Consider the following 21,616-nt stretch of genomic DNA (forward strand, 5'->3'; position numbering starts at 1 on the left):
TAATCGTAACTTTATTTGAATAAGATAATTTTATATTATCTAGAATGACCTCAGAATAGCCGAAAATCTAGTGTTTTCATACATACATATGTATATAAAGCTTTTTTCTTATAGGAAAGAAAAACTTCTTATATAATAATAAATTGTTTTAAACAGCTTTTGGGTAAGTTAAGTAGAAAAAGGGTAAATATTTTCATATATAACAAAGATCACTTATCAATCGTTTTTAATGACTAAGACTTAACTTCAGAATCAGTGCTATTGACAAAAGATTTATTTTAAATTTACCTTGTACATAATAAATTAATAAATTATTTCAATGTTCTCTTAATTGTACGCATAAGCGGGTAAGTTTCGCTTCCACAAATACCACGGAAATCGTCGTTGTCGAAGGACCATACCATTATGCCACCCAACTCTTTCTCATTGGCGTACTCTACTTTCAGAGCGATAGACTTTTCGTCGTCATAACCAACCCATTGATCGCCAGACACCCTATGAGGCACTTGCTGTTCGTCGTCCCAAATGTAGGTCCAGTCGCTGTGCAGTTCACAAATCTGCGGAGGAGTAATTTATATGTCGAAATAAGAAAATAAAGATAACTTATGCGAATTTCGAAATTAAATAAAAATTTGGGTTATAATCATCAGTAAAACTATTTTTCGATGAAACTTGATAGTGTTTAGTATATACATATATATGTACCTATATATCTACTTTAATTCATTAAGGGGATATATAACTGTATTCCGAAAATGTTTGTTGATGTGTCACAAAGTTGTCTAGACGCTCTGGTTTAACTTACTTCATTGTATCCTAGAACACCTTCTTGACGTGTATATGGACCAGCAATTCCTCCACCAAGGACTGGTGCGTAGAGTTCTGCATTATTTGGATCAGCTAAAGTGAAACTTCTACCATAAGTGCCAACTCCTAGGTGCATCTTGGCTGGATCAGCACCTTTGTCTATCCAGTGCTGGATACCAGCTTTCTGTAAGAAAGGTAAAATTTTTTTCTAGAAAACTTTTTTCATGTTCATTTTTGATACTTACGACATTGAGAGTTGCATTTCCAGCATCATCTTTGCTTGATGCAGACAGTGGTGAAGTGTGGCCCACAAATGATTCGAAAGCACCATGGAAATCGTAAACCATAACGTTGATTAAATCCAGTAGTCTGAAAATTCATTATATTAAATGAGAATATATTCATCGCATTTGGGTCAATTTATGACATAAACACCGAAAGACGAATAACTACTTGAGCTGCTTTCCATTATAGCTTCAAAACAATAAAAAATATTCTAAATCTCGCAATAGAGAAATTGAGAATTCTTACACCCGAAAAGTGTAACTTTGGACTGTGTTTTCTAGATATGTTTGAAGTGTTCATTATCACTGTAGGATTCCATTACCTGAAGTGGATACAGATGGACGCAATTAGAAAAGAACTTAATCTTCGATTATTTCGATAAGGGTACAGTAAAACTGAAAAACATTTTAAATGAAATCTTCTTTTGGTACTAGAAACTATTACTTGTTGTATATGTCACGCAATAAAGTGATGTAAAAAAACTATCTAAACTGTACTCCGATATAAAGGCAAAATATAGAAGTGAAAGAGACTTACTCGCTCACAACTGGAATATCGTAAGCAATATCCGCATTAGCAACTCCTCCAGATACAGCAGCAGACAACAAGTATCCTTTTGGAGATAAAGCTGCTTTAAGTTCTTTGAGGAGTTCCACGTAATTTGCCTAAAAATAATATTTATTAGAACATAATATTTTGCATGCTTCAGTAACAATTAAAAAATATCAAATATAACAAATATCTTACGGGGTCAATATCGGATCCATTTCTTAGTGCTGGGTATTCCCAGTCGAGATCAAATCCATGGAAATTGTGTTCTCCAAGGAACTGTATAACTTCATCAATAAGAACTTTACGTTTTGCGGGATCAGCTGCAACTATTGAGTACTTTTCAGATCCTTCGTTCCATCCACCCATACTGACCAAGACCTTCAAGTTTGGGTTGACCTTGGTTAGGTCAACCAAGCGGGAAAAACCCCCTGAAATTAAAAGTTTGTACTCATTTTGTCACCAACGTATTTGATTGATATTTTATTAATAACATTATACAGGGAAGTATAAGAAGTAATATCTACTAATTTATGATTTAAGGGGTGAATTTTGAATATAAAAGGAAAATATTGTAAGATTTCTTACTTAATCCGTCATCGTTTGATTCCCATCCGTCCAAAATCGAAATTCTTCCTTCGGTTGTAATACCTATAAATCCAAACATAATATGTGTGCATAAGGATGTATCTATGTCTTCTATATCAAATTTGCCATTTCCTGGTCTATATACAGTCCAACTTGCGAAGTAACAAATAATATTTTTTGCTGAAATTAAAAAATCTAGTTAATAATAATAATAATTTATTTTCCTTTTAGACATGAACAACATGTATAGGAATTGTCACACAAACACAAAGATAAATTACGTTGAAGGACAGAACTCTAATGCGGAATACAAACACTTATTTATTAAATATTGTTTCAATTTTGTTTTGAATAAAAACTCATTATTTACATTTTTTAGTTCCACAGGTAAACAATGACATATTTTAGGCCCTACAAAGTTAGGAGAACGAGTACTTAAATTTAATCGTGCAAATGGTACATGAAAATTATGTGTTTGTCTGGTATTGACATTGTGATACTCGTCATTTATCACAAATTTGCTTTTGTGTTTGAATATGTATACACATATTTCAAAAATATAAATGCCTGACAACGTGAGCATTCTATAATGTTTAAATATATTTCACAAGAATGAGTACTTGAAACACCAAACGTATATCTTAAAAACACGTTTCTGCGCAATAAAAACATGGGACGATTGAGTTAAATTACCCTAGAAACAAACACCATATCTCAATCGGGATTCAACTTGGGCATAGTATAAACAAAGGAGTTGATCGGTACTTAGGACTGTTCTAAAATTTCGAAATAAATAAGTTATTGAAGACAATTTTGATATTATATTTTTACAGTTACATTTCCAGTTAAGGTGTGTGTCCAAATTTAGACCTAAAAATTTTATTGTCACAGAATCAGTAGGTAGAGAACTACTATTAATATTCAAATTTAATGTTTCACAATTTCTAGGGGGCAACATAGATTGGTTTATGTCAAATGTGAATACTAGTTTTATGTATTTACTGAACCGCGGTAGTATATAGAAAAATATGAATTTAGAATAGAAAAAAAAAAGGAATGTACCTGACGCAGAAGTTGACAGCAACACTATAGAAGTCGCCACTAACAGAAATACTGTCGAAACCTTCATTTTTCTATTTACTTCTGATGATCACTGCAAAGGTTTGCTAGTTCGGCATATTTATACAACTCTTAAACACACTTGAGTTTTTATCTATAATGGAGGTAGACAGAGATATATTAAAAGCGATTTATCTTGTAGATCTACTTATAACGAAAGAAAAAATCTGTACACTCGGGGTGTACGTACACTTGGGTGCAATGATTTTTAAATACACAAACATACATATTTTACTTCTATTATACTCGGATTTTAATATACAGGCTGTTACAAATTCGCTTCTCACTACAGGGATCTCGGAAACGGTAAGAGATTTATTTCAGCCTTGTTTGAGGTGATATTGAAAAAAGAATACCACTTTTTCATGGTCACTTTTTATCCTCTATCGAATAGCATAATCAATTTTTATATGTAACGTTTCGTCTCTCCAGGACCATCATCAACTTCATTTTTTTTAAATACGACCCTAGAAATTTTATTACATTTTTTGCAAGCCTTGATGAACCCCAATATTGTACTGCCTCAGCCCGAACCAGATTCAGACGTTTTGTCTCAAAAAATTCATCTTCAGTGTATTCCTTCTAAATTTATCTAAATTTTTTATTTAGATTTCTTTGTTTATTGAATTATCGTACACTGTAAGTGTCATTAGACCCTGTGAAATCCATCTAATTATTTAAACTATTACCACCATGCGTGAAAATAAAAAATTATTAGAGTTTTATTTCCGTGTCCATAGTTATTTCTAGGCTTCTCGAGTGCTCAAAATTCAAACAAATTCCGATCTATTTTTTTCAGGATATTCATACAAATACATCTGACATGCTCTTTCACAGTTGCGGTTACAGATATAATAAATTCCGATAATCTTAATCTGATCTTCATTTTCAACCTTTGCCAAAACGAAAATGTTTTTGAACATTTACTGAAATTTTTTAAAGAATATAATATTCAGTTGGCATTTTGGTTGTTCATATGCATTTTTAAGAATTAATTTGTCATAATAAAATTAAAATTTTAATGTTTTAATTTTGACGCAAAACTTATTGAGTTATATATGACCAAGTGATGGTAGGTAATAGTTAATAACAATAAATGTTTTATTGTAACGCGTGGTGGTAATAATTTAAATAACTAGATGGATTTCACAGGGTGTAACGATACTTACAGTGTACGATAATTCAATAAACAAAAATTCTAAATAAAAAATTTAGATAAATTTGGAACGAATACACTGAAGATGAATTTTTCGGGACAAAACCTCTGAATCTGCTTCGGGCTGAGGCAGTACCGTATTGGGTATCATGAAGGCTTGCAAAAAATGTAATAATATTTCTAGGGTCGTATTTAAAAAAATAAAGTTGAAGATGGTCCTGGAGAGACGAAACGTTACATATAAAAATTGATTATGCCATTAGATAGAGGGCAAAAAATGGCCATGAGAAAGTGTTTTTCTTTTTTCAATATCACCTCAAACAAGGCTGAAATGAAACAAAAACGGATTTCCAAAATTTCGTTTTTTTTAAATATTTCGTAAACTAATAATGTTAATCTTGATTTTTTAGAGTTATAATGCTGGTCCCCTGATTACGCTACTTTGCCCCCATTTAAGCTACTTCGTACCTCTTACGTTTTCCGAGATCCCTGTAGTGAGAAGCGAATTTGTAATAACCTGTATATTCCCGTATCTGATATGTAAAAACATTATAGTTCAACTATTTGAGAATGCAAATTATTGGCTTAGCTGATAATCTCTTATTGAATACCTGTCACATTTCAAAATTTTAGGTCAAAATATTTCTGATTGTGACACACAAAACTAAATTTAGGCAAAGCCAGAATATTTTAATTCTATTAATATGCGTTTTATGCACAAGAACCATACAGGATATGAAGCGTTGTATGTACAATAATCACTCATAATGTTATTAAATATATGTTACCTAATACCTAATAATCCACAAAATCATTCTAAATAAGAAGTGGATCTTATTTGTGGAAGGGCGAAATGGGCGATGACTTTTAGACGCCTTCATTATAGCCATCTTTCTCTATCGCACGGATTTCTATGACTATCTTTATCGCTCTCACGTAACGGCCGATGAACCATGGCGACTTTCCGACCTTGTATTGATTTAATATTTATGTAAAACATAAAATAAAATAACTTAGAAAGTACCAAACAATAATTATTACTGAAAATTATTTAAAAAATGTTAATTAAGGGTAATATTTAAACAACTGATAAACACACTTTACTTTTATCTTTCATGTCAATTTGTACAACCGATGACTTATTTTCCATATCAGCTACTTCAGATTCTGGATTTTTTTGTTTCGATTGGAACTTTGAAGCATTGCTCACAACCAATTAATTGCAAGCATTTAAAGTACAAACATAATTGTAAATTTCTAGAGTTAATCCAAAAATAACATACAAATAAATAATGAAATCTGTTAATCTACTTGAATGTCACTGTACTTTATAAATAAATATGTATAATTTTTTTAATCTTTGAATAAATAATTAGAAAATATTTTTCATAAACAATTGGTCACAATCATCTTGACACCTTGATTTTTTTTATATACAAGGTGTCCCGGTATTTGATAAAAAAAGTGGAGTACAAATAGATGAGGTTAAAATAATATTAGTTCTTCATATAAATTTTTTTCATACGATCCTTCGTTAACAAATTTCGGGCCCTCAAAGGTGAAAATTAAAAAGTAATTTTTATTTACAGTCTCTAAACTATTAACTTCAACATGATGCAAATTTGGTGATCGGTGCACATGCAAACAACTTACTTTTGATGTCGTAAGTGAAACTTCATTATGACCAGAACGCCAGGGACGGCCCAATGGTTAACAACCCAGAATTCTTGCATAGATGACGATCGCAATCTGCCTGTATGAAAAATAAATTCCGTGAAGAATTTGCCAACTGTATAATACCCTTTTGGTTTAAAAAAAACTCGGTCAAATTAACAGTTTAGTAAATATTTGAGATTTTATGTTACAGTGCTCAACGAGCGGCGCCTCCGCCATTTTTTACATAATTACTGTGTTAGAACCGTACATATTTTTAAAATAAGAGCCTAGAAAGAGCCGTTGCGGACCCATGTTCATATGAACTTTTTATATTAGAATTAGTCAAAGATATACACGGTCGATAGCCGCACGGTTTAAGGCGTCAGTACTTAAATCGATGTGTCGATCTGCCCGGGTTTCGAATTCCGCGGCCGGTAGACCGTAGATTATCTATGCTTGTATGGAGGATTGGCACCCTCTGTGCAGGTATGGTAGGGTGGAAGAATGTTGGCTTGGGTCAATGTGAGAGATTGACACCGGTTGGCATTTGACCACCCCCCTAATTAATGAGGTTTTCCAGGTTTCCCTCATTCCTGCACTGAATNAAATACTAAGTCTTTCGCCGCAACATGATGATTTTTTTTGTCAGCGGTTATTTAGTTAAAAAATAAATAAATAAAACAAAAATAAAATTGAACGCCCTGTATCTCAGAAACTAAGCGTTTTAGGACCCATATATATATAGGAACTTTTAGACTCAAAATGAGGTCTTCTACTGATTCCTGAAGTCCTGCTATTTAAATGTGAGACACCCTGTATATAGGAACTTTTAGACTCAAAATGAGGTCTTCTACTGATTCCTGAAGTCCTGCTATTTAAATGTGAGACACCCTGTATATATATTGTTATGATATTAAGGGCCAAGAACGAGAACCAAGTACTCAATACATGAAAATTTCAAAATATAACGTTGAGAGATAAAACAGGGATGTGTCACACTAAATATTTATGAAATGAGAAATATAATTTAGCACATAGTATAAGTTTTATACACAAAAATGCAAAGATCGTTACATGAGAAAATCCATATGTCAAAATAAAGTTACAATATAAAATTTTCAATTAAAAAGTTTAACAAAGGCAAGAATATGTACTAGAAAATTAAAATGTATCACCCAGTACAATTCTGTAAAGGTTTTCACCAGATAGAAGCACTGGTTTAGGGAAATTTAAATAAACAAGATTTTGACAGCTAGAATTCTCGGAGAACAAATTAACATTACACTTATAAATAGAAACCTTGTATTTAAATAAGACTATAAGTAAAATTTAGCATACCTTTCATTGATATTTATGAGTGGAATTAAAATTAACGTTCTGTATATGACTCTGATAGCGATTTTCGAAATGTCAAACCTTGATGTGATATTATGTAAAAATTTATTGTATAAATGATACTTTTCATGTGTAAACTGACTTGTATTGTGTTCATAAGACTTTCTGTGCATCCAAGACTGTATTTGCATCCTGATATACATTCCACATAGTGTAAAAACAGTACTGAATGTTAAAGAACGGTGTACCTAAAATAATTTCATTATTAGACGATTTGTATAACATAAAACTGTATAAAATAGTGAAAGTAATGTTAAATAAGTGTTAAGAAACAAGACTAATGGCATGGAATTAAGTATAACACCGTAATTTGCACAAATTTTGATAAAATAGCGAAAATCTATAATAACCTCAAATATAATCGTAATATAAAGAATTAGATATCAAAATTTTCAGCAAAATGTGTAGAAATCAAATACATCAGTGTTGTGTTGTATAGTACAAGCATAAAGGCACAATTTCAAAGTAAAAATTTCATGAAATTCCAAATTTATGTATCCATGACAACTTCTTCTTTTGTCAGTCATTTATAAAAACTATTGTATGGCTTCTAGGTAGCCAGTCTTCCATAATTCATCGAACCGTCCACATCATTAAAATTTCCTGAAAAAAAACCAAAAGATTGTGCAAAGTGTAAATAATTATTTAATTCGTTACCTGGTTTCAAGTTAGTGACTGCAAAATTTTGACAACTGTCAAACGCATCAAAATTGCCACCAGTCATAATTTCACAAGTGTACAAACTTTCACTAAAATTTATTTAATGGGAATTAAAAATTATTGTAGTCAAATGTGTAAGAAATAAAATTCCAACAAGTATAGTGAAGTGCTACGAAAAAGTGCTCCGATAAACTACCAGTGGAGATATAATTATATGGTAGGAAATTTGGCGTATCCAAATCAGCTGTAGTCCACACCAAACCGGAACGAGGTCACCCCATCTAGCAGACGGACATAGGACCAACTTTGCATCTTCGTGTAATTGTGAGTTGTAGCTACACTAAATTGGCCAATTTAAAAATTCAGATTTAACAATTATATTTAAAAATTTTAACGGTCCCAACAGTACTAGTACGAATTCGTAATTTTATTAAAACAATAAAAGTCGACTATAAATTTCACCTCTAAATTAAATTAGATATAAGATANCCCTCTGTGCAGGTATGGTAGGGTGGAAGAATGTTGGCTTGGGTCAATGTGAGAGATTGACACCGGTTGGCATTTGACCACCCCCCTAATTAATGAGGTTTTCCAGGTTTCCCTCATTCCTGCACTGAATGGTGGTTAGGGCCTACCAACATAAGTCGTTCCTGGGCGCAAATGCGGCCTGCGTAATAATAATATGCCGCCTCCTCTCCCGCACAAGTCTCCGACTTCTGGGCTAACTCTCGTAGTTAGAATGAGGATTATTATTATTATTATTATTATTCGCCCTTTAAAGTTTGTACAAGTACTTAATAAACACCCTGTATATCTGAAAGTATTATTATATTGTTTCCTAGTTCTACTAACTTATTAATTATTTTTCGCATCTGCGTTCCTCTATGATTCAAGTTGATTGGTACTACTTATGTATGACGTACTCACAAGTGTAAAGAGAAAAGTGTTTCGAACAGCGCGTTATTGATAGCCAACCAGTTCATTTCTCTGTACTGCACGTGCAGGTTCCTGTCTCCTTATGCCTTTTGTACTGTATTTATACATAAGAAATGAATTTACAAGAATCTAAGGTGAATCGCATGAAAGAACCATACGTTTCAGAGGATAAGAAGGTACCTATTTCATAAAAAATTGTCTCTTAGCCGTTCTTGACTTGATTTTGCTAGCTCGTATACGATGTAGTTTTAACTACTTTATCGGTAAACATTTGTTTGGAAAATATTTGGGGCAGTGTACGATTGTTGTGATCGTCTCAATAAGGCGTAGCTGTTTTGTTTTTTTGCCTGCATGTGATATGTAGAGTGGTTTTTTTCCATCCCTTACATGGATGGTATGTAAACTATTTGTTTGGAAAATATTTGTGGCAGTATACGATCATTTTGAGGATCTTAATACGGCTTAGCGGTTTTGGCTTTTTTGCCCACAGTCCATGGAACATCTAGATCTAGAGAGTGGCGTTTCACTTCGACAAAATGGAAAGCGTAGATGGTCATATTGCAGATGTTGTAAACTACCTTGCCTTCGGACAATTTATTTGCGGAATATTTGGGGCATTATTCGACTAAATAGAGCATAGCCTTATTGACTTTATTCATTGCATTTCATAATGATTTTTTGAAGAAAAAAAAATATCTCAGCCCTAGAGCATCGTAGAACAATCTGTGACAGCTTAAAATCTGCAGAAAAATTGCACCAATTAAATGATCGATGTTTACCTTCGATTTGAAAAAAAAATATAACTTAAAAACTAATTTGCACTTTTAAAATCCACTCTCTTGTTATCGTACGTTATAGTACAACTCTTCACGAGTAAAATGAGCCCATGGAGAATTCTCTACGATGCTTTAGTCCAGGCAAGTTAGACCAAAATCACCCAGAATACGGAAATTTTTTTCTGATGAACCGATCGAGTTGCAGTTTTCGGCATTGTTTTCGGAAAATATCAGGAAAGAAGTCTATCTATTACACTTTGGGGCTGGATCGAAACTGCATTGCGGGTGCATATAAACTGCATCTTGGAGTGCATCAATTTTTCCAAATTTTTAAAAAATGGTAAAAATTGACTAAAAGTTGTGGAAATTTGTGTGCTTGGGCTTTCAGGGTCGGAGATTCCGAATCTGACCCTGAGAAATATGCCCAACGGCCCAGAGGCCCACCAGGGGGGCAAGAGGGGGGGCCTTCTGTAAAACATCGAATAGCTGAGTAATTGCCTTCTAAATCCCCACTCGGGAGTTATTGGGGTAGGGGATTTCGATTCTGACACTGAAAAGTATGCCCGATGCCCCTGGGGCCCCCCCAGAGGCGCAAGGGGGGCCTTCTGTAAAACATCGAATAGCTGACTAATTGCCCTCTAAATTTCTACTCGTGGGTTTTCGGGGTCGGGGATTCCGAATCTGACACTGGAAAATATCCATTAATCTTAGCTTGTCTATGATTGAGAAAAATTGTCGTAGAATTGGAGAAATCCTGGACAATCCGTTCCCAAGAGACACATTTTGTTAAATCAAAGAAATATTCCTTAAAACCGAAGAATATTTCATGGACCATGGATTTTCAAAAGAATCTCTTGGGCCCGTGCGACTGCGGATAATGCATAATAATTAGGCGACAAAATCCGATTATCGACAATGTAGAGATTGACAGGTATAAAGCTAAGTAAAAGCTAAAGCTAAGGTAAAAGCTAAGTTAATCCCCACAGTCGACGGGCTAGAGCAGCACCTNATGGTATTATAAAGTATGTTTAATTGATTGAATATATCCTTTGCAAAAATAATATCTTGATGTGTAGCACCATTTTCAATGAATACACTTATTTGCATAATTTTTGCTTTTAAAAATTCTTCATTATGTTGAACATCTTGAAGAGTTTTATTGAAATTACTTATGATTTGATGATATACAGAATACTGATATTTTAATTGATTTTGTAAATTTTTTTGTTAGTTTGAACGTGATTTAGAATATTATAAATTTTTTTGAGTTTGTGACTATTTTGGTCTTTTAATGTCTGACAAATGTATTTTTTCACGGGTGTTAAAATGTGTATTTTCCATTTTTGCGGTTTTTCGGTCTGGATTGACAGTGGATACAGTTTGTTTTTTGTACTTGTTACACGTCTTACTGTGTTTTTGTTTATTTTTGACAAAAACTTTCTCGGGAATTTCGGGAAGTTTTTCACGATTTTCATTTGCTTTTTGTATAATTTTTTCTTTTTTCTTTTGTATGTTTTCATTTAAATTTTGATATAAAAGTTTAACTTTTTCCTTATGTTTTTCTACATAATTATTGACTAGTTGGTTTTCAATGTTTATATTAAATGGTGAATTCGTATCTAAATGACCGGTTACAATTTCATATGGTTTCATGTTAGTTATAGAATGGATTGTGTTATTATAGCCTAATAATGCATAATTTACTTTAATCTCTATGGGGTCGTCTTTATATTCGTTTTGATTATTAAGTAACCGAATATTTTCTATCAGTGTAGAATGAAAACGTTCGAGTAACCCGTTTGATTCTGGGTGTTGTGAACTTACGAAATGAATTTCAACTTTGTGAGTTTTAAGTAGTTCTTGGACTACCGAGTTTCTAATNTCTTTTCGACTCATTAATTTCCTGTTAGTTTTTCTTACCCTTCTTGTCTAATCTCTGTAAATTTACGTGTGTTACAATGTAAAGATGAGCCTACAAGATCATGGTTGGTAAGCAGGTGGAGCAGTTTTATTGCAAAAATCTGATGTGCCTTTCGATGTTTTCCAGAAAGTCCACCCCACGGGCGTCGGGCATAATTTTCAGTATCAAAATCGAAATCCCCAACCCGAAAAACCCCCGAGTGGATATTTAGAAGGCTCAGCTATTTGATGTTTTCCAGAAGGCCCTCCCTTGCCCTCCTAGGGGCCCCAGGGACGTCGGGCATACTTTTCAGTGTCAGAATCGAAATCCCCGACCCCAAAAACCCCGGAGTGGAAATTTAGAAGGCAATTATTCAGCTATTCGATGTTTTTCAGAAGGCCCCCCTTGCCCCTCTGGGAGGCCCCAGGGCCGTCGGGCATATTTTTCAAGGTCAGATTCAGAATCTCCGACCCCGAAAACCCGTGCACACAAATTTCTATAACTTTTAGTCAATTTTTACCATTTTTAGAAAATTTGGAAAAATTGATGCACACCAAGATGCACTTTATGCACCCACAATGCAGTTTCGATCCAGCCCTAAAGTGTAATAGATAGACTTTTTTCCTGATATTTTTCCGAAGACAATGCCGAAAACCGCAACTCGATCGGTTCATCAGAAAAAAATTTCTAATTTATTGTCTAACTTGCCTGGTCTACTTGTAGGCTGAGGAAATTAGAATTTTCTAAGATACCTTTTTTAACAACAAATTACTTTAAACAAAAACTAGTTAATATTTTAAAATAAGCTGAAATGTACAGTACTTATAAAGAATACAGATACCTTCAGTTCAAGCTGCACTACCATTATTTAGAAGCAAAAATTAATTAATTATATGTTCATAAAAATGCTCATATTTGCTGTTTTTGATTTATTACAAGAAAAGAGGAATTTTGACCAGCCTTGGCCTATTCTGTAAGTATTTTTTAATACCCATGGGCCTGTATTTTTTTATAATTCATCATTAATAACGTTTCGATAGTTACAAGCAAAAAAAAACAATCTTTTGTATATTCTTTCATTATTTAAACAATATTTTACCACTAGCAACTGACCGGAAATATTTTTCATAATATTCTGATACACCCCCAAAGAACTAACTAACCCCATGTTATAACGAAACAAATTGTACATTTTTTGAAAAAAAAACTCATTTCTGATGAGAATTTAAGGAATTTTATCCTGAAAATATACAGTGTGTCTACGAATTGAGTGTACGTGGGGTGTAAATGATAAAAATTTTTCGATTTGAAATTTGAGCTTCTAGGTATCATCTCTGCTTGGCGTTAAACTGAGAAGTAGAAAAAATTAGTCCAATTAATTAATGCACAGGGTGTTTTTGTGATGAATTTTCAAAAATTGTCAAGAGTAAAGTACCTTTGTTTTTAAAAATATCAACAATATTTACTTAAGAAAGTTATTGAGAATTAAAAATTATAACAGATTGTCAATTTTCAATTTGATCAGCCAACTTTGTTTTTCTATTTTTCACAACCACGAAGTACAAAATCCTTATTATTATTAATTTATTAGAGAAAAAAACGTAACTAATATAATATTTATAATAACAAAGGTACAAAAGTACTCTTAAAATAAAGTAAATATTCCCAAATAAAATAATAATTCCTTTTATTAATCATTTTTATTACGTTTTAAATTCAAAATCCGTGTTATTGACGAAAAATTTTTTAAGTTATTTTGTACATAATAAATTAATTACTTCAATGTCTTTTTAATGGTACGTAAAAGTGGGTATTTTTCGCTTCCACAAATACCCATGAAATCATCGGTGTCGAAGGTCCATACCATTATACCGCCCAAATCTTTCTCATTGGCATACTCTACTTTGAGAGCGATAGATCTTTCGTCATCATAACCAACCCACTGGTTGCCAGACACTCTGTGAGGCACTTGTTGTTCGTCGTCCCAAATGTAGGTCCAGTCGCCGTGCAGTTCACAAATCTGCGAAGGAATAATTCATTTGTTAATATAAGAAATTAAAAAAATCTTGTTTTGCGAATTTCGATATTAAATAAAAAAATTGGTTATACTGCAACTTGATAGTATTTAGTACATATACTTATTTACTTTAATTATACCACAAAATTGTCTACACACGGGATATTATTTCTAGATACTCTAGTCTAACTTACTTCATTGTATCCCAGAACACCCTCTTGACGTGTGTACGGACCAGCAGTTCCTCCACCAACGACTGGCGCGTAGAGTTCTGCGTTATTTGCATCAGCTAAAGTGAAACTTCTGCCATAAGTGCCGACGCCGAGATGCATCTTGGCTGGATCAGCACCTTTGTCTATCCAGTGCTGGATACCAGCTTTCTGTAAGAAAGGTTACAATTTTCTCGAAAATTATTTTTTTCAAGATCATTTTTGATACTTACGACATTGAGAGTTGCATTTCCAGCATCATCTTTGCTTGATGCAGTCAGTGGTGCAGTGTGGCCCACAAATGATTCGAAAGCACCATGGAAATCGTAGACCATAACGTTGATTATATCCAGGAGTCTGAAAATTCGTTATATTATATCAGAAACTTTTCATCGTATTTGGGTTTATTAATGCCATAAACACCAAAAGGCGAATAACTGCATGCATTGTTAACGCCCGCCTTTCCACTGTAACTTCAAAACAATAAAAAATATTCTAAACCCGTGCTGATATAAAAAAAATTAAAATTGTTCAACTGGAAATATGTACCTTTGGAGTTTTCATTATCACTTTAAAATCCTTATTTCAGTAAGCATACAGTACAAACATGTTTTAAAATAATATCTTCTATAATTACTTGTTACATGTAGGTAGATACTACGTCGCGCAATAAAGTGGTGCGGAAAAACTATGTAAACTATACTCCGATATAAAAGCAAAAAATAGAAGTACTAAAGGGACTTACTCGCTCACAAGTGGAACATCGTAAGCAATATCCATGTTAGTGATTCCTCCAGAGACAGCGGCAGACAATAAGTATCCTCTTGGATATAAAGCTGTTTTAAGTTCTTTAAGGAGCTCCAAGAAATTTGCCTACAAATAATATTCAGTAGACATAATAACTTGAGTACTTCAGTAACAGTTGAAAATAACTTACGGGGTCATGTTGGACATCGGATCCATCCCTTACTCCTGGGTATTCCCAATCGAGATCAAATCCATGGAAATTATGTTCATCAAGGAATTTTACAACTTCTTCAGCGAGAGTTCTACGTTTCACAGGATCAGCTGCTACTTGTGAGTACTTTTGAGATCCTTCGTTCCATCCACCCATGCTGACCATGACCTTCAAGTCTGGGTTGACTTGGGTTAGATTGGTTAAGTGGGCAAAACCCTCTGAAAATAAAAGTTTAGACTCATCTTGTCACCAGCGTATTTGATTATTAGTCTATTAATAACATTATGCAGGGAAGGAATTTATGACTTAAAGGGGCGAATTTTGAATATACATAAAAGGAAAACATTGTAAGATTTCTTACTTAATCCGTCATCGTTTGATTCCCATCCGTCCAAAATCGAAATCTTTCCTTCGGTAGTAATACCGATAAATCCAAAGAATATATGTGTGCATAAGGATGGATCTATGTCTTTTACATCAAATTTGCCATTTCCTGGTCTATATACAGTCCAACTTGCAAAGTAGCAAACAATATTTTTTGCTGAAATCGAAAATAAATCTATTTAGTGATAAGTAGTAGGTAATATAAATTGGTTTATGCCAAAAATTAATACTAGTTTATATATTTACTGAACCGNAGTACTTTTGAGATCCTTCGTTCCATCCACCCATGCTGACCATGACCTTCAAGTCTGGGTTGACTTGGGTTAGATTGGTTAAGTGGGCAAAACCCTCTGAAAATAAAAGTTTAGACTCATCTTGTCACCAGCGTATTTGATTATTAGTCTATTAATAACATTATGCAGGGAAGGAATTTATGACTTAAAGGGGCGAATTTTGAATATACATAAAAGGAAAACATTGTAAGATTTCTTACTTAATCCGTCATCGTTTGATTCCCATCCGTCCAAAATCGAAATCTTTCCTTCGGTAGTAATACCGATAAATCCAAAGAATATATGTGTGCATAAGGATGGATCTATGTCTTTTACATCAAATTTGCCATTTCCTGGTCTATATACAGTCCAACTTGCAAAGTAGCAAACAATATTTTTTGCTGAAATCGAAAATAAATCTATTTAGTGATAAGTAGTAGGTAATATAAATTGATTTATGCCAAAAATTAATACTAGTTTATACAGGGTGGGCCACCAGTAACGCCTCGGTCGCTAGTGACCAAACGGCAAATGTTACAGAAACCTGTTTAGGTGGGTATACGTAGGTTGAATTAAAAAAACATAACTTTGATATGGTACGCTTTTCCTGGACACCCTGTCTATCTCAAAATATTTTTAAACTGTAGCCGTAATCAACCTACACATACCCACCTAAACAGGTTTTTGTAACATTTGCCGTTTGGTCACTAGCGACCGAGGCGTTACTGGTGGCCCACCCTGTATATTTACTGAACCGCGATAGTATATAAGAAAATATGAATTTAGAATCGAAAAAAAGGAATGTACCTGACGCAGAAGCTGACAGCAACACTATAGAAGTGGCCACTAACAGAAATACTGCCGAAATCTTCATTTTTCTATTAAATTCTAATGATTACTGCAAAGATTTTCTAATTGCCTCATATTTATACAACTGATAAACATACTCAAGTTTTTAATGTGAGTAGACAGAGATATAGTAAAAGCGATTTATCTTGTAGTTCTACTTATAATGAAAAAAACTATTGGCGCTAGCAAATAATTCCCAATTACAATAATTATCGATCAAACTGTAATAAATTTCTTATTGTACGACTGTACGTACATTTGCATACAATAATTTTTAAATACACAGACATACATATTTTAGCAATGTTACTTCTATTATACTCGGATATTAATATATGTCCTTATCATATCTTTAAGAAAATTATATTTGAAGTATAGTATAGTATAATATAATATAGTATAGTATACTATACTTTAGTGGTATACTATACTATAGTATAGTATAGTATAGTATAGTATAGTATAGTATAGTATAGTATAGTAGAAGTATATTTTAAAAACGTTACATATTGGCTGATCATGTAACTTAATAAATATTTGTCAGGACAATTCAATTTGAGCAATTTTAATTACACATAATCTTATATATAAAATTCTCGTGTCACAATGTTCGTTCCCGTACTCCTCCGAAACGGCTTGACCGATTCTCATGAAATTTTGTGAGCAGATTGAGTAGGTCTGAGAATCGGCCAACATCTATTTTTCATACCCCTAAATGTTAAGGGTGGTCCACCCCAATTTTTTTTTTTTATTTTTTGGACAAAATTTTCTGTTTTTATTTTTTCATGATTCAGCATTGAAAAATACATACAGTTCTAAATTTTCACCCTTATACGATCAACCCCTGATTTTTAATCGCGATTTTTATATTATTTTGTTCCATCCACAGTTCCACAAGATGGCAACACAACGTTTGCCGGGTCAGCTAGTNTAATAATAATAATAATAATAATATGCTTTATTTCTCCTGAGACATAATACAATGCATGGAAAACGTCAAGTAAATACAATAAAATTCACAATAAGAATTTATACAAATATATAACAAATAAATAACAATGACACAATCATTGACTATAAAGTCAATTTGCTCAATGCAAGATAACAAACAACAATCAAAGAGAACTACACTCAAAAAACTCACGCACCGTGTAGAACGATTTTGTCAAAAGTAACACTCTACACGACTTTTTGAAGGACGGGATGCTCTGAATATTTCTTATATTAACTGGAAGGTGGTTATATATTTTAGGTGCCATAATAAAAGGACCATTAGCTGACTTTGCCAATCTGTGTCTAGGTACCACGACAGCATGCCTATCTCTGAGGTCAAACGCCAAATGTCTATCCGCGAACTGCGTAAATTCAGACCTGTGAACCCTGACATACATCGCGCACTCTAAAATATACATTGAGACTGCGGTCAAGATTCCCAAGTCTTTAAATAATTGGCGACAAGAATGACGCCTTGTTTTAAACAGCATAGTTCGAATGATTCGTTTTTGCGCAATCATTAAATTGTCAATACCCGAACCATTACCCCAACAGAGGATACAATAGCTTAGGATAGGGTAAACCTGTCCGTAGTAATATAACTTCAGTATGTCAAGACTCACAAACTCCCTCAGCGTCCACATGACAAAGTTATGTTTGGATAGCCCCTTACATAAGTTCACAATGTGAGCCTGCCAGTTTAGACATCTGTCAAATGTGACTCCTAGAGACTTTACACAATCATTATCCCTAAGAGATCTCCCATTTAAGGCAAAACAACGTTTGCCGGGTCACCTAGTACACACATAATAAAATATGCAAAGACGGTACGTTATAATTTTTCAGATTAAGTGGTAGTAGCTACTATTACTATCATTAGGTATGTATGTACAATACATACAAGAAGCATATATGATATGGGTACAATAATAATCATTAATAATGCCATAAAATACATTAGTAATATAATAATGAAATGTAAAAATGAAAGACTAATCCAGGCTTATTAATAATACAAAATAAAACACCAAAACACAAAAAAAGCTTTAGGTACATTTTTTTGATAAAAAATATGATACTGCATTTGGTAGCTATAACACAAAAAAAACTTTTTTTATTACGAAATTAATCATCATCATTAATAAAAAAGTGCGCTGTTACTATTATTTTAGGTTTTTCACAATTTCTGGAACACCGTATCAATTTTTCTGTATATATTTCTTAAAATAATATTTATGTATCCATACAAAGGATTTTATAATTTGTATTACCATATGGGCTATGTTCTTTATTAATACTCGCTCCAGTAGTAACATCGATAAATCTAAACAAATTATGTGTTGGTTTAATTTATTGTTGACCACTATATAAAAAAAAATGTTAATTAAGGGTAATATTTACACAACTGATTACACACTTTACTTTTATCTTTCACGTCAATTGGTGACAAGTAGTGACTTTTTCTACGATATCAGCTACTTCAGATTCTGGATTTTTTGTTTGGATTGGAACTTTGGCGCATTAGTCACATCCGATTAATTGCGAGCGTTTAAAATACAAACAGAATGTAATTTTCCATAGCTAATCCAAAAATAACATACAAATAAATAACGAAATCAGTTAATTTATTTGAATATCGCTGTGCTTTTATAAGTAACTATGATCGTTTTAGTCTTGAATAATTTGAAAATATTTACCTTGGAAAATAATACATAAATCTAATTTTTCACTTTTATTCTGATTTATTATATATCTGAAAGTATTATTAATTTGTTTCCTGGTACTACTATCTTATTAATTATACATTAATCAGGCCTTCTCAAACGCTTAAAACATATACTGGCTCTAGAGTATTTAGTGCGATTTAGTCTAATTTAATAAATATCTATGTTCTATTTATATCACAAATAAATCGTTTACCTACACTTGTTACAAATATGTGCATTAATTTATTTCAATAAAAGTGCTATGTGAGTACGAAATACAAAAAAATGTAATAATTAGATAAATGTCAACACATTGCTCATATTATTTTTGAAACTGCAACTGAAATTTGATTTACAATTTCTATATATACAGGTAAAATACATACATACCTATGTAAAAATAAATGTAATACAGTTAACAGGTTAACTTTCATAATATATATACAGGATGGGTTATAATTAGATGTATAAAATTTAATTTCCTCAGACCAAATCAGAACAATTAACTAAATATGCCTCAGTACCAAAATGTTCCCTTAAAAAGTTGTAGGCTTCCAAAGAATTTTTTTTTTTAATTTTTATAGAATAGTTCCGACAATTTTCGATATATTTTAATAAAACTTGGCATGCACATTATTTTTTTTATCTTAAATATTGTGAAACGTAAGTTGCTAGAATACATAATTCATTTGAGCATTTGAGGCATACTAGGCATTTGTGCCAAAATTTAATATTTTTTTAAGACTTAGTGTTAGATCAACAATTTAAAAGTCTAAATTTTCTTCGATATAGCCAGCGAATTTAGCTTCGTAATATTTTCTTTAGAAGACTACATCTCAGTTGTAGACACTGACCCTTTAATAGAGAATAGAGGTAAATTTTCCCCCAGTTTAACATAAAAAAAAGTGTAGCTTATTAGATTATAATACCCTATTCGATTGCTGATAATTGATAATTGCAGTATAAAATTCATATCAATTTTTTACAAGAATTATGCATTCTTTTGGGTCAATATGTAAGTATATATTTTTTACGTTAAATAAAGAAAGTGACCCTTCAAAAAATATTCGCGTTTTCTCAAAATTTTTACCAGCAAAAGGGATATAACAGAAAACAAAAGATTGCTTCACGATTTCTTGGTTCTATGTTTTAGGTAAGAAATAAGCTTATATCCATATTTGGATGTCACCAAAACTAGTAAATCAATGAAATGTCTTAAGAAGTAACCTATAAGTTTTTCAAAAAGCATTACTGAGGTTATATTAGATTAATTGCTATATTTGGTATGACGAATCTCTGGTTAAAACTAAACCTATGCATAAAATATCTTTTTTTTACAGCTATGGATTCCACTGAGAAATTTTAATTTATTAATTTACAGCTGTTATAACCCTTTTTTACCATATTAGGTGTATTTTGTGTGTATTAAATAAAAATTTGTAAAAATGTTTGAATCATTTATTTGGACTTGTTTTGGCTCTTGGACTAGTTAAGGTTAGTTCTGTTATAAGAATATTGAAACTGTTTGGGCGTCAATCGATACAGTTGGCTGTATGCATACCTTAACTGCTGTATCTGGAGATCATAAAATTTTACTACAGTAGTAGTAGTAGTAGTGTTACAATTCGGCTTGTGAATCTATGGAAGGAAATACATTTGGGATGTTCTTGAAGAACCCGTATTATTGTAACTCTTTGAGAACATCGAATCTCAGGCGCGATCCCTTTCTCAGCTTTCTTGATTGGGTTGTTCTTGATCTTCTTATACAGAGGGTACTTTTGTATGTTCTCGATTCTGGATATGTAATCTGATGTGTCCAAGTTGACAGTTATATTTCCTTTGTCGTCCGGGAGGATGGTAATTTTCTTTAGTTCTTTAATGGCTTGGACTTCTTTTTTTATATAGATTTCAGCTCTTCGTTCGCTATTTCTTGGGGGAGACGTCGGAACTAATGATTTCCTCTTTTTGAATTTGTCCTGGACGGTACGACAAAATGTGGCCCTTTGGTAAACACAATTACCACCCGGAACTTAGCCAGATTCCTCTGTTTGGGTTGTTTTTTGAGAACCAGATTTTTAACTTTCCTTTTCTGCTTATTTGTGTCTTCCTCTTCTGTGTATAACGCTTTATTTGTGGTCAGTGTGTTTATTAGGTCCCAGATACTTTTTCTAATTTGTTCGTATGCTGGAAATGTACCTCCAAAGATTATTCTCCTTTTCCTTTGTTGCTTCCTTCTGTCTCTGATCGTATTTCATAAAAGCGAAGTGCTAACTCGATGTAGGGCTCTTCGGGCTGCTCTTTTCTCGTTTTGTATTTTCCCAGTTTAATTTTAGACTAGAATGATCCCACATAATCAACTGTCTATAAATGTGAATTGTAGTGTGGTAGAAAATTGTAATCG

General features: G+C 32.7%; 2 protein-coding genes across 2 annotated transcripts; both read right to left on the bottom strand.

Annotated features, from left to right (window-relative positions):
- Positions 1–209: 209 nt before the first annotated feature.
- On the bottom strand, positions 210–3,402 carry LOC108910523 (acidic mammalian chitinase-like). Its single transcript, XM_018715143.2, has 7 exons — positions 3,292–3,402; positions 2,230–2,409; positions 1,840–2,072; positions 1,630–1,757; positions 1,053–1,176; positions 806–991; positions 210–557 (listed from the first exon to the last, which is right to left on the bottom strand). Exons 1-7 carry the CDS (start codon positions 3,356–3,358, stop codon positions 312–314), a joined length of 1,164 nt encoding a protein of 387 aa, XP_018570659.1. The 5' UTR covers positions 3,359–3,402; the 3' UTR covers positions 210–311.
- A 10,153-nt stretch (positions 3,403–13,555) lies between these two features.
- Positions 13,556–16,553, bottom strand: LOC108910522 (chitotriosidase-1-like). The gene is made up of 7 exons (XM_023455263.1): positions 16,475–16,553; positions 15,889–16,068; positions 14,991–15,229; positions 14,799–14,926; positions 14,287–14,410; positions 14,039–14,224; positions 13,556–13,847 (listed from the first exon to the last, which is right to left on the bottom strand). Exons 1-7 carry the CDS (start codon positions 16,539–16,541, stop codon positions 13,602–13,604), a joined length of 1,170 nt encoding a protein of 389 aa, XP_023311031.1. The 5' UTR covers positions 16,542–16,553; the 3' UTR covers positions 13,556–13,601.
- Positions 16,554–21,616: the final 5,063 nt, after the last annotated feature.

The sequence above is a fragment of the Anoplophora glabripennis genome, unplaced genomic scaffold (assembly GCF_000390285.2).
Source record: "Anoplophora glabripennis isolate ALB-LARVAE unplaced genomic scaffold, Agla_2.0 scaffold520, whole genome shotgun sequence".
Lineage (NCBI taxonomy): Eukaryota > Metazoa > Arthropoda > Insecta > Coleoptera > Cerambycidae > Anoplophora > Anoplophora glabripennis.